The sequence below is a fragment of the Centrocercus urophasianus genome, unplaced genomic scaffold, assembly GCF_019232065.1.
Source record: "Centrocercus urophasianus isolate 14NV4802_14NV808 unplaced genomic scaffold, USGS_Curo_1.0 seq_18, whole genome shotgun sequence".
In the NCBI taxonomy this organism is placed as follows: Eukaryota; Metazoa; Chordata; class Aves; order Galliformes; family Phasianidae; genus Centrocercus; species Centrocercus urophasianus.
The window spans coordinates 9468890-9483262 of NW_024884733.1; the positions used below are offsets into that span (position 1 = coordinate 9468890).

Genomic DNA, 14373 nt, shown 5'->3' on the forward strand with positions numbered 1-14373 from the left:
GCGAAGCGGGCCGGGCCGGCCGCGGCGGCGGCGGCGGAGGGCACAGCGGGGGCCGCCGCGGCCGCAGCGTGGCGGCGATGGAGCCGTGGAAGCAGTGCGGGCAGTGGCTAATCAGCTGCAAGGTGCTACCGCCCAACCATCGGGTCACCTGGGACACGGCCCAGGTCTTCGACCTGGCGCAGACGCTGCGCGACGGCGTGCTGCTGTGCCAGCTGCTCAACAACCTGCGCAGCCACTCCATCAACCTCAAGGAGATCAACTTGCGCCCGCAGATGTCCCAGGTGAGGCCGCGGGGCCGTCCCCGTCCCGCGCTCACTTCCCCGCTCGTGTCCGCGGTCGCGGTGCCCCCGCGTTCTTTGTGCGAGGCTCCCGGCGCCGCCCGGCAGCTCCGTCGCCGCTCCCTGCCCGCTGCTGGGCCCCGCTCGGAGCGAGGGAGCCGGGGCTGAGCTGGGAGGGTTTCGGGGCGGCCCCGCTCGGGCGGTGCGGTGCGGTGCTGAGGGGAAGTTCGCCTCAGCGCGGCGGCGAGGAGCGAGCGCAGCTTTGCGCTTCTGTGCTCGCCGCGCGCCGGTGATCGCCACGGGCGGTTCGTCGCGTCAATAGCCCCTCGTTGTGTCGTTCTTCGGGATTTGCCCAGGTGTGCGTGGGGGCGGGAAGCCGTGGGCGCCCGCGGTGCTCGGTGCGGGCGGGGGGGCGGGATCGGGGGCCGGGTTCGTGCCTCCGGCGCTCCTCTTTCTGTCCCCGCCGCCCCGCAGAGCGACCGGGAGACCGCTGCACCGCGGGAGTCCGACGCCTCGTGGTCGACTCTTCCAGCTGATGTTTTGGTTACATAATGACATAGTTCGAAATTCATCCGGTTTTAGATGCTTTTTTAATTTATTTATTTTTTTTTTGTCAGGGCTGCTCTGTTTTGTTGCCGCCTCACAAAGGCAGCCCCGCGCCGAGGTGAGGCTGTAGCGGTGGCGGGGCTCCAGCTCTCCTGCCGCCCCCTGCGCGTCTCCGCCCCGCCGGGGATGCGGCGGGTGTCGGGAAGGAAGCCGAGCCTCGAGGCTCTCGTGGGTTCCATCGCGTTGGGAAAGGGACGCCTTGCACCGTTTCATATCGTCGTGAAACGTATAAAAATGAGAGCTGCTGTACACAGCAGAAAAGCTGAGGTGAAAGATACTTCAGTAGGGATTGTTCTTTGTCCGTATTTACTCACACGGCCTACTACATTGTTACTTTTTAATTTCCTTTTCTGGCAACTGTTTTATTGCCAACGCATCCTCTGTGTGCGCCATAGGGAGAGAAAAAGTACCAGGCCCTAGTTCAGTGGGTCAGAGTGGAAACCCCCACGCTGCTGTGTTGTATTAGAAGGCTAGATGATTGCCCTGCTATAGCTGCGTTGGGTCAGAAGGGTGTGAGGGGTGTCCTGGTGTATATGTGTTGGATTGAAAGGACTTGGTGGCTGTCCTAGTGTAGCTATGTTGGATTGGAAATGCGTGATGGATGTCTCAGTGTACTTGTGTTGCACTGGAAGGCTGGGATGACTCTCCTGGTGTTGCTGTGTTGAATCAGAAAGGTGTGATGACTGTCCTCGTGTAGCTGTGTTGGATCTGATGGGTGTGATGCATCTCCTGGTGTAGTTGTGCTAGGTTAGAAGGGTGAGATGACTGTCCCAGTGTAATGGTGCGTTGTATTGGAAGGGTGTGACGGGTGTCTCAGTGTTGCTGTGTTGGATGGGAAGGGTATGATGGGTGTTCTGGTGTAGCTGTGTTGGATTGGGAGGGCATGATGGGTGTTCTCATGTGCTTGAGAGCTCCAGTGCCTGTTTCAGTTGTGCATGCAGAGGCAGTGCTCTAACAGCATGGGGAGATGTGCTTCCAGATGGAACGGATTTTAAGAGGTTCTTCTGGGTCCATACCATTCAAGCTCCATGAGAGACTCAGGCCTTGCTTAGCTGTACCAGATCCCTGCTTCATGTCTTTGTTATAGATGGATGAATCGCTTCTGAACTGACCCATTTTCACTTGAGCTTGAAAAGCTATAAATAATTTCCATATGAACTGTTGCAAGTGGTTTCCTGCCCTACTTAGAGTGGATAAAAATGATAGAAATAGATTTAGTTTTGTTTTAATGAACCAGTAGGGTGTCCTCCTGATATTACACAGGATTATTTGGATAGCTAACTGGTAGAATCAACTTTGGTTAGAAGTTTAATGCCACTTGCAAAGACCATCATCAGCTTTATTTTTTATGATGAATAAAACCATAATGGTGTGCCTTTGAGTATCAAAATGTTCTGTCTTCCTTTTTTAGGGCTGTTTGAGAATCGTTAAGATCCATGTTTAGTTCTTTATTTAAAACCATGAAATACAGTTTTAGATCTTGGAGTACTTATAACGTACACTTGGAACGGGAGCTTAATACGTGCAATGTGTGCATACTGGAACCATTTCCCAGCTAAGAGGAGCCTCCTGTCTGCATCCCTGCTGCACACTCAGGGCACCTGCACTGCACTGTGCTGCACACTGCCCTTACCAGTGGTGTGTTTCTGCTCTGTGCTGCTTTCACTCTGAAAATGGGGGGAACTGCTGCTGGATCAAACCCGTAGTTGCTAAGCCAGCCCTTCTGGTACCATTGCTTTCTGCAAGGTCAAGGCTGGACTGTCTTAGTGAAGTTGTGTGGGGTTTGATGAAAAGCCTCTTAGATTAGAGGAGGTGGTTTCTTACGGAAAGAATCATTCAGTGAAAATTTCAGAAATTGTTCTAAACAATGTAATAAATACAAATTCTGCAAGTTGCTTGTGGTTGGCACCTACGGTTGTAAAGAATGCCAGGCATAACTTATGCTGAAGTTTCAGAGGCTGCTAACTTTATGAGAGTGACTTGGAGTCTGCTGAGCTATGAGTTGTGAGTTTTGCCAAGATAGCATGTGTCAGCATACTGGTGTGTTTGGTACATTGTAGGATCTTGGACCTCACAGAAATACAAGCTGATTCTCCCTGTACTTGTGAGGCAGTGGTTCAGGGATCTCAGAGGCATGAGCTGCCAGAGCAGGTTGGACACTAGCATGCAGCCTGTGGTTGTGCAGCCTGCTTGAATGCTGCTGCATCTGTACTGCTCAGCTGAGCTGTTTGAACCTCCTGTGGCCCTTATATGTTATCCTCTAAAATAGAGCTACAGTTCCTCTGCTCCATGACCTGATGTTGTTTCCTGCTGAGCGTTCAATCTGAGAACAGTCAGGGGATTTTTACTGTGCTTTTTGAACAGTAAAACCAGAGAAAGAGAAGGGTGGAGGTGAAGGGACCTCATGGGAGGCAGTTTGCACAGTTTTTGCCTTGGCTTGTGCTGCTTTTGACATCTGCCAGACCTTTGTGAGTGAACCATGTTTTCATGTCTAGTTACCAAGTCACCAGTGTCAAAGAATGGGAAGGTGTGTGATGCTGCCCCAGGCAGTGGTTAGAGTAGCTGCTGGCTCACTGATAACAGAGCCAAGTCTCTTCCTTTCAGCTACATCTTTATTTTTTTTTTTTTTTTAGATTGAATGTGGTGGATCAGATGTCTGTAACACTCATCAGCTCTGCTCAGAAGCTCTTGGTAACCCATTAAAAGCTCCATCAGAAGCGCAGAGGGATTGCAGTTGGTGCTGCCTCTTTAATGCTGCTCGCAGAGGCTCCATGTAGTGGGACAGAGTGCTGCTGAGCTGCTGGGGGAGAACCAGGCTGTGCTCGTAGGGGAAGAACAGAAACTGAGGCTGATGCCTGGCATTGCAATACTGGGATGTGCTCAGCCAACTGGCAATGCGTGCGTTTTGTTCTTTGAGCTGCCCAATGTGGGGCCACCTGTGTGTCTTACCACTGACCACTCATTTTCTGTCACAGCTGTTGTCGTGGGCGGTCTGTGTTAGGCATCTGGAAGCTGTGGATTCAGCCCCTCCACCTTCTTGGAGATGATGCCTGCATAACAGAAGTGTCTCAGTGGTTTTAGATTGCAAAACATAGGATTTAGAAGCTATTCGAATGTTGGCTGTTATTGCTAGCATTTCTCTGTGTTTATGACAATGAGCCTGGTTACTGCAGTCTGTCCTTAGAAGAATAGATGCTGATTCAGAAACTTACATGGAGAGCAAGCCTCAGGTATGGAAGTACAAAACTCATCTGCAGCAAGGACAGTCTTGCTGCATTTTGCTAACCAGTTTCTGACCTCCAGGAGCTGAATACTGCCTGCTTCTGTCTGAGTGCTGGGTCACTGGTGGGAAAAACTGCATGTGGGCTTTGTATGGGAATAGCAACAGCTGGGCTCAGGGACTTCCACATCCAGGTGTTTTTACTGTGACTGAGAAGAACAGTGGCATCGGCCAGAGTTAGAACTCTCATGTCATTCCAAACCCATTTCCCTGTTTGATCTCTCCAGGGCTAGCAACATCACTTGTCATTTTCATCCTCTGCACATGCAGTCAGAAAAGGAGATTGTATAGACAGATCTCATGGACATCTTTTGGACTTTAAAGCCAATTGTATGAGGGTCTGATTCAGACCTGATAGATGGCAGTGCTTTCTTTTCTGGGGCTGTGCAAATCTTGCTGCAGGCATGTGCTCTCTCACGTGAAGGAGGTTAAACAGCTGCCAGGGAGGGAGCTGGAAGTGGCACTGTGTCAGTGCATTGTGGAGATGTGGCAGGCATGCTGGTGTGGGGCAGCCTTCCCCTGAAGTGTGGTGCTGATGGTGAAGGATGGAGTGGTGTTGCTTCAGCATTGGCATCTCTCTGACAGCCATTCCTTAGAGCTGTTTGCTTTGCTAACATGGGTTGGGAGAAATAATGAAAATAGATGTGATCTGTAACAGAGAGTACTAATCCTAATGTTTAATCTTAGTCATAAAAGAACTTGAATAATTTATCATCAGAAATATAAAACCTTAACCAGCAGATTACAATGGATTTCTAGAAGATGTCATCTGTTTAATGCTCATCTTTTGTCTTTAATACTTTGCAAGCCACTTTTGAAATGATTTTTGCCAGGCATTTAGTTAACTTGCAAGAGATTGCTAAACAGGAAAGCTGCACTTAATGCAATACTGGCATGGAAGTTCACCAAAGGTGATGTTGACATAGATTAAATATTAAAAATAACAACTTCCTATTATTCTAATAAAAATAAACAAAATTGTCCTCTGTTTATATTGAAGTTCCAATGTTCTCTAATTTTTGGGAGTTCCTCTTATTTGGTGTGACTGTGCAGTCTGAGGAAGTTCGTTATCTTTGTTGTCCCTGTGATGCTTTTGGGTGGTACCTGAACTTTCTTGGAGGAGCTCCCTGTGCTTGCTGAGGGTGTCCAGGAAACCACAGGATGTGGGTGTAGCAGGAGACGTGGCTCTGCTTCACATCTTGGTTATGAGGGTTGTGAAGTCGTGTACGTGTTGGAACTTCAGCCCACTACACACCTAACATATTTAACCTTATTTTAGTGATTCATCTAAATGAAAACTGTTGTATTTATAAAGGATATGTAGCAGTTGCTCTGAAAGTAATACCTCCTATTTTATTATGTTCGCCCACAGTGTCAGAGACAGTGTTGGTGGTGTGGCAGCAGAGGTTGAACTTTCCTACCAGTATTCCATTCCATTTTGTTACCACGTGACAGATGGCAGCAGAAGGGCAGACACTGAATTCCTTCATGCATAAAAATGGCACCCACTGTCATTCATCAATGCTTGCTGAATGTTTATGGAGACCAAACTGTAGGTGTAAGCACAGTGAGGTGGTGGGTGGTACATTTCAGCAGTGGTGACAGTGAAAGTGAGTCACTTCTGCTGGTGCAGATTGTTACAAGTGCAGCATGCAGGCTCTTGTTCATTGCTGGTGAATGAACAGCAATCTATGTTGAAAAATAGTGTTTATAGCTGAGGATTTGCTCTATCCCATAGTGTTATTGTGCTCTTTGTATCTGTTGTAGTTTCCATGGAAATCTATAGAAGGCATTGCTTTTGGTGCAACCAACATATTTATCCATATATATCTGTAAATATGCTGTGGATACGTATATATGTATTTTCTATATGTTCGACTCTTTAAAATATTTTGAACAAACATTTCTTCAAAGCAAAACCTTAATATGACCCTTATTTTTATCTAAGAAAAGCAGCTGATAAAAAGCAAGTGACTCAGCTTTTGTATGTAGGTAATTCTGCTTACCTTAGGATGGAGACAGTAACTTTTGAAAACTTTTTGAAAAATTTTGAAAACTTTTTGGTTCTGGTTGATTATTTTTGGTTGAGGAGGGAGGACTGCAGTTGTGCTATATTTATATTGCAAAGTTTATTTATGTGCTATGTTTATCATATAGTTATTAAATGCAGCCAGTGTATCTTGCCAAGAACTGCCTAAAATGTCACCTCTTGCACAAAGCCTTAGTGTGCTGGAAATTGTATAATGCAGTGACAGGAAAAATGTTAGTGCTGGTTTCTCACAGAGGCTGTAGTGTTCCACTGCTGTGGATAGTTTAACTCGTTGACTGTGCGTGGTGTGCTACTGTGTCATGTGGGAGAAGCCAACCTATTTCCTGATCCTAATTCGACAGAGGTGGCAGACCTATGGCATTGGTCACCTGAAAAAATTGCTTGTGCAAAGGAAAGAATGAATGTCTGAATTCTCAGGAAGGAGATGCATCTTCCAGTTGTTTCCTCATACTAGTGTGAACTGGAAAGAAAGGTCAGGAGAAGCTGAGAGATGGATCAATAAGTGTATCGGCAAGTGAGATGCTTTAAGATTTTGAGAGGGCTGGAAAAAGCATTTGAGCTTTTATACCAAGATAAATACAGGAAAGCAGTGTTGGCTATGCCATGCTATTCTGTAAAAATAATGGTGCTCCCCTGGGTCTGCCAGGTCCAGGGGCTTGTTCCCAGGCTGTGGCACTGCACACGGGGCTGGCTTCATGCTGTTTGTGTGCGGGTGACATAAAGGATTATGTATTTCTCACCCTCATCCTATCTCCATCTCCTGTGAAGATCAAAAGAATCGATTAAGTCTGGGTGTAAAGATCAAGTTGCAAGTGTAAGGAAGGAAATGCAGAGGGGTAGGAGGGAAGGGCTCAAGGTGAGATGCAAAGTAACGTGGCACTGCTGGGGACATGGCAGGGCATGGCATGGCTGAGTGTGGGTATGGCTGCTGCTGGGTGGCCTAGTGGGAACCAGTGAGCTGGGGATGGGAAGGGATTACAGGACCCAGACTTGCATGATGAAAAGGGGGACAGGCAGGAGAACGCTTGGTGCTGCTGGAAAGGCACAGGGCAGTGTGCCAAGTGGCCAAGCCAGGCTGGGTGGGATGAGAGCCTTTTGCTGCAGGGCAGCTGGTCTCACAGCCTGAGCAGTGTTGTGGGCAGGAGCTCCTGGTTTGTACCTGGCGTTGTGTGGGATCTCCCTGTAAGAAGGAGGGTGCGTTGGCTTAGTGTCATTGATAATTCTATCTTCAAGAAGTTTAAGGAGGCAGGTTTTTGAACTCGCTCCTCCCTGTACTAAGATTGTATCTGTAGTTCTCAAACAAACAAAAACAAATTGACAACTCTTCTCTCCACTGAACATCTTCAGTTGTTTTCTTCTCCTTGTTGCTCTAAGACAGTGTCACAGAGCTTCCATATTATTCCACAATATTTCGTAACAATGTTTTCTACTACCCTGTGCTGTGTTATTTCAGTATTTTAAAAATGATTTCACAAGAAAAGTCTAAGTTGATGTATGCTTTGGTGAATTGGCTATTTATCTTTTTCTCTATTCTCCAGATGACCCAGTATCATCTGGAGCTGTTTTCTGTTTGCTCTCACTTTATTTTGCCAAGCCAAGCTTGAGACTTGAAGCACTGTGAAATAGCTGCTGAGTGTAATCTATAAACTGGCATCTGAATTGCTATCTTAATAGCGATATTTTGAATTTGTATATTCAAGAGAAAGCTGTTCCCTCAATGATCAGTGAATATTATTGGTTCCAATTCAATCTGTTGTCAAGTGGGAACATGTACTTCAGATAAGTATCAGTCAATGACTCTTTCCTTCATCCTGTATTAAATGACAGTGGTGAATGTCTTGGTAACATGAAGCAGTGAAGGACTGCTAATAGGATATTTGATTCTTTGTATATTCAGTCACACAGTGTGTAATATAGAGGCATCGTAGCAATTGATATGAATGCTGCTCACATAGTATTTAATACACTTGCAGACCTGCAGGTATAGACTACCGTAATTGGGGAAAATTAATCTGACTACCTTGTTATACAGAATAATTATTTTGGATCTGCATATTACCTTTACATTAAATCAGAATTTCATTTTAATTTGATTAGTAGGGATTCGGTTTAGTATGTCACTGCCTATGTTTCACTAGTTTTATCCATCTAAAAATCCCGTGTAAGGTACTTTCGATTGTATAGGAAACATGATATCGTTGCCTTGTAGAAATGAACAAAATATGTCTTTAAAATTGTTGCTATGATAACAGATTTTCTGGAAAACCAAAAGCATATTTAAAGCACATTTTGAAGTGGCCAATCTTATCAGGACAGGAAGATTTTTATTGCATAATCCTTGGTGCTATCAAATTTGTCTATTCTTTGAGTTATACAAGGTGATTTATTGTGCAGTCTATTCTTAGGATATCTCATACCACAGGCTTTTATGTTCATATTACTTCAATGTGAATAGAAGACTTACGGTCAACTACAGCAGAAGCTTGGTCCTTGAAAAATGACTGTTAAAGAAGCTTCACTGTCATTGTAAGAAATTAGATGATAAAAATAACTGCTCACGCTCTAAATATATTTAGTAATGACGATGACATCCTCATAGCCTCAATTCCTTGTGTTTTGTTTGCATTCTGTACATAAATTATACTTAAATACTTGAGTGATGGACTTCACATTCCCTCCAACTCTTACTTTACATAGCAGTGGTACCTTATCAGTTAAGATGGCCTTATTTTTCTTTCTGAATTCCTGAAGATCACTGAGTGAATCTATGTGATTTCCAGCGCAGAGTTGCTTATAGGTAGGTGGAAGACCACACTGTCACTGCACTAACATACTCAGCAGGTTTTGGTTGTCTTTGGATAGAGGTACAATCATGATGCAGTTTTACCATGGGAACTGTAACTCGAAGTAAGCACTTACCATCCTACTCATTTCTGTGGGATTTAGCTCCAGCTTGCGATTTATTGTTTCTGGAAAACAAGTGGAAAATAGAGAATTGCAGGGAATGTTTACTGCTGTTGCTTGCAGCTCTGTCTTCTGCTTGAAGACTGAGAATTTCAAGTGCTGTCCCATGCTGCTGCCTTTGGGCCCGTGGTTGTTTGCTACCTTGTTTCTGGGAAGGAATTTCTGGCAAGCTTTAAAAACCTAGCTTGTGTTTAAGCACGTATTTTGAAAATGTCCTTGTGCTGTTTTGAGGCTGAAGTCCTGTACCAGTTTTGCTCAACATCACTGAGCTATATGAGGAAACAGTGAAGTTACAGTTTCTTTTAGTGATTTACCCTCTGGATAGAGTGAGGCAGTATTTCAGGTTGCGTAACGTAATTTTCTGAACTGACAGTTGCTTATTTCAAAGTGGTTTTTTTTTTTTTTAATTCTACTGAGATTTCATTTCCCACCTGCTTTTTCTTGTGTCTCATTTGGTGTAGATCTCTCTTCAGTTTTGGAAAGCTTGGTGTGAAGCAGTGGTTTGTAGACCACTGGGGAATCCAGTTAATTTGCATTATCTATGTATTCTTCTATGAAGAATCAGGTTTTTGTTGCCTGTAAGGCCCATAGTTAATCATGTTCTGCCATGAGCACAAAGCTTTAGCAATAGTAAATGGAACATCAATTGTTGTCTAGTGTTAAAAATACCAATGAAGAAATACTTAAACAAACACAGCTCTAGCAGCTGTGTGGGAGATTGACAGTGACATAGCACTTTGGTATGGACTTTGTCTTTCCATCTTGGAACTCTTTTGCCATTTCTGTGCCGCAGGAGGACAGGATTGGAGAATCATTCCCTAAAACTTAAAAACGCATGTCAGATTTTGTAGCTCATCTTGCAGGGCCATAGACAGATTTGCAGAACTACTCATTTTTGAAATGTGACTCCTGTGTATTGCATCTCCTTTATGCAGTATTCTAGTGAGGAATAGTGGTTTCATTTAATTTTGTTTGTCAAATTAGTGATGGAGCAGTTCCACAAGAAAATTAAACCTCAAAATTTTGCAGGAATTCTTGGGAATTTAAACTATTCTTTAACTAACTGTTCTTTAAACTATTTGGAAAAGAAATGTGGTATTTAGTTTTTCATGCTGAATATTGTTGGAGTTTGACCTCGGAATTTGGTGTTTCAGTTAAGTTGTGTTAAAGTTTAATAAACTTAAACATACCTTTTTATCCTGATTTGAAATAGTGTATGTTTTGAAATGTTGTGATATCCTGTAGGATATATGATTTTCCCGTCAGCTCTGCTAGTGACTGCCTCTCTTCATTTTCCTTTATTTCTCATATTTTCCTACTGACTTAGGTGGCTTGTTTTCATTTTTTTGTGTCCGGGAACCCAGATGGCTCTGTGATTAGTGAGAGCTGTTGCTCTGACAGCTGTGGACTTTGGGGGAGTAGATTTCTTTGTTTTTTTTTTCCTCTTCTTGTGTCTACTTCTCCTTCATTTTGAGTCACGTCAGTTCTGCAGCTTGTTCTGCCCTCTCCACCCACATCCAGAGCCACGTTACTTTCACCTTCATTTGCCTTGTTACCACCCACCCTGGTATTTTTCTCTCTTTCTGGTGCATCTGTTTCCTTATTAGCTTCTTTCCTGATGGTCTTCTTCCAGCTGTTTTCCCTCCCTGTTGGCCTTATCTCTCTATAAATCTGGGATCTGTTTCCTATGTGGATGAGTGATCTGCAGATGCTTCTTCCCATGTGGGTGCAAGTGCTGGGCAGGGAGCTCCACTGGGAGCCATACCTGTAGGAGCAGCAAACTGTGCTTTTTTAAGCATCTAAGCTGCATTTGATCAGAAATCTTTTGTTGTGATGATTTAAGCTGCTTTTCAGTAATTAATTGTCATAAATGATGGTAACATGACTTTTTTACTTGATTTCTGCCTGTCCCACCAAACTCTGGAGCTGCATGCCACTGCGGCAGTGATATGCATAGGCAGAGCCTCTGTCCTGTGGGAGCAGTTGCAGATGGGAATGATAGTTATTTTTAACTGCTCTTTTTTTTTTCCTCCAGATTGATTTTCTGTGTTGCTTGCAAGGCATAAACTGCCAGCACACTCAGGCTGCAGCTCCCTCAGGCTGGGCACCCATCTCCATCATTTCATTATCTTTTCCACTGAGTTCTACTTGCTTTTTATTTAGTGTCTGATAGACATGACAATTTTGTTTCTTCACAGGCTGGAGGTGAGAGAAAAATAAAGAGTAGAAAACAGTTTGGGGATTTAAATTACCCATCTTTTGGCTGAGGATGGATATTGGAACTGGCTGCCCAGAGAGATGGTAGAGTCACCATCCCTGGAGGTTTTCAAGAAAAGAGTACATATCACACTGAGTGACATAGTTTAAAGCAGTGATGAGCAGGTGCAGGTGGGCTGGTGGCTGGACTAGATGATCTTAGTGGTCTTTTCAACTGAAATGCTTTTATGATTATATGAGTTTCTGACCTGCCAGAAGATTTCCTTTGGATTGAGTCCATGAGAGCTAATGCAAACCTTAAGTCAGAAAACAGATATCGGGTTAGATGGAAAGTTAAAAAGTAATGTATTGGAGATCACTTAGGGAATCATATTTAATTATTCAGGCTATAGCTTGTTTCTTCATGTCTAAAGTTTTAGTCTCTTGCTTTCTTAGATTGGATGCTGTCATGATAGGCCTGGTATAGTCCCTGGTGCTACAAGCAGAGGAAGTGTCCATCCCTACTGGGCCCTCCACCAAAGACTGGAATTGACAGCTCTGTAGGATCAAGCCATAAGTGGTTAATTACTGTCCTGCAAACAAGCATCTCCTGTCTTGATTTGCTCCATTATTCCATTATTTTTTTCTTTGTGAATGTGAAACAGTTCAACGCTACCATGTGTTGTGAGTTAACACAGGTTCTGATGGGACTAAAATCAAACGTTTTCATGCAGTTCCTGATCCAAGCGACAACATGTACTTGAAGGATAATTATTGTGACATTCAGCTTGATGTCCTGGCTGATTTTATGGTTTCATATCATTTAAAGCCCTTGAGCAACTTCGAACCTTGTTTTGTGATGAGAACTTAATCCAGCTCAGTGACTGTGGGCTTCAGTACTGGGTCTTTCGTAACTTCAGAGTAGCTTCCCTCACATGCTTCTCTAGAAATGATCCATGCTGCTGGGAAGGAGGTGGTTTTTGCTTAGCGTTCTAGTCACTTTAGTGCTTTCTATCATTCAAGTTTTGCACTGTGAAGTTTGGCCCATTCCTTTATGCTTCCTTCAACCTTATATTAAACTTATAGTGATAAGTGAATTTTAACAGGAGAGTTTCCTTTCAAAATTGTAGTATTTGCTAGTGGTGATATTTATTTCCAGCCATTGTTATGTCTTTGTATTCACCTGTGGAAGTTCTTAGTCTTCTAAGTCACACCCTACAAGGGATGGTGATGACCGTGCCTGCTTCCTTGTCTCTGGGGGAGGCTGTCTCTCATGCCACCTACTCTTTGGCCTGGTCCGCTGAATTTCTGATGCTGCCTCTGTGGGGTCTTCTCATGTTTTCTGTTGGATACTCTTCTTCTGTAAAGAGTCGTGTTGGGAGGGGGCTATGACTCTGTGAAGGTGTTTTTGCAAATTGGGAAGTAAAACTGTGTCTTAGTCTGTACCAGAGAGGTTTTTTTTCCCCCCCCTTAAATTACTGATTAAAAGTTTGCTAATGTCCAAAGGGAAAAGTAAACTAAACAACTCAAGTGACTATAGATTGACTGAAAAGAAGATGCAAGATGATGAAATTCAAGTGTTTTTTTTTTTGTCAGCGTTAGAAAAATTGTTTGGAGCATGTCTGCTCCCTTGGTATTACTTATCATGCTGTTTGTCTGCATTAGGAGAATTTGAAACCTTCTTTGGAAATAGAAATCTTCCAAGAATTATAAGGAGGAAATAAATGAATGGCAGTTGTTTAATTTTTTTTCTGGCTGGCATTGAAGTGGATATAATTCCTTTTAACCATCAAATTTCACATTTTCAAAACAATGATGTCTGACCAAAAAGAGAAGTGATTTCCATGTTGTTGTGTTAGGGGGTCCTTGAGGTTTCGTGCTGGGTAGGTGTAGTGATTTACAGAAATGAAATTGTCATGTTTTCCATTTTATTTCTCACATAAATATTGCCTCTAATATCCAGTTGTTTCTACTTGCATTTTCAGTTCAGTTCTATTGCATTTCCTGACTGGCATTGCTGCCATAAATGTGTGGGTAGATGAAATCTGTATGTCTAAACAGAGTGTAAAATATGGGCAGTCTGTAAGTTCTCCTAGAGAGTTAATGCAAATTGCAGAGGATGGACTGAAAGCAAATACAGTTTGCACTGTCTGTTGCTGGCAGCATGTAAATTCAACAGTTTCTTCGCGTGTTAAGGTAACTCATTTCTCTTGCCCTGGATGTTGGAGCAGGTGGTGAAGCCCTGTGCAGGATGCTGTGGCTCCACAGGCTGGTGGCGGAACTGGACCTGGCTTTTGGCAGACTTGTGAGTCACCTGATAAGGATCAGACAGCTTGGTCAGTTGTGTGTGGCACAGCCTTCCCCAGTGGGGAATACTGAGTCACAGCCTTGTGACTTTCCAGTCTCTGGTGCAGAAAATACCCAAGTAGCTGCTCCTGTAGTTTCATTTAGTAATGAATGAGTTGTGCAGAAATTAAATAATTAGGATGTATAGTTCAGGTCCCTACTGCATGCTGGGACTATATTGTGGTCTATATTTATATATTTTTTTGTGGAAGCACACTTAAAGGTAGGATATCATTGTCACAAGCAGGGAAATGCTAGTTTCTGAAAGCAGCAATTAGGATGTCCATTGAAAACAGTGAATATAGCTGTAAAGCTGGTTGCAAGGGTCTGTTCCAATTGCCTTGCTTCCTTATTATCCTGCCTGTATTTTGCATAACCTCACTTCTGATCCATTCCAAATTGTGTTGCTAAATCTTTTTTCTGTCTAGTTTTTTCATGCTATGCTTACTTCATTCAACAGATAGAACAAATTTGTCTTTTGCTGCAAGACTCCATGCTGTCGTTCTGCTTATCTGACTTAAGAGAAAAAACTCAGCCTTGCTCTGTTATCACGTCTGCTAGTCTGAAAACAACTCTTATTCCCCCTGTGCTGAGAACAATTTCCATGCAGAGGCAGAAGAAAATCTGTAATTGTTACAAAATCCCAGTTACCA

The 14373-nt window shown here is 43.7% G+C and overlaps 1 protein-coding gene across 3 annotated transcripts in view; it reads left to right on the top strand.

Annotated features, from left to right (window-relative positions):
* Nucleotides 1–77: 77 nt before the first annotated feature.
* VAV3 (vav guanine nucleotide exchange factor 3) overlaps nt 78–14373 on the top strand; it is a 156495-nt gene continuing 142199 nt past the window's right edge. For all 3 annotated transcript variants that reach the window (XM_042819144.1, XM_042819146.1, XM_042819145.1), the window contains exon 1: nt 78–281. In XM_042819144.1, the coding sequence (XP_042675078.1) occupies nt 78–281 (204 nt within the window). The remainder of the gene's footprint in view (nt 282–14373) is intronic.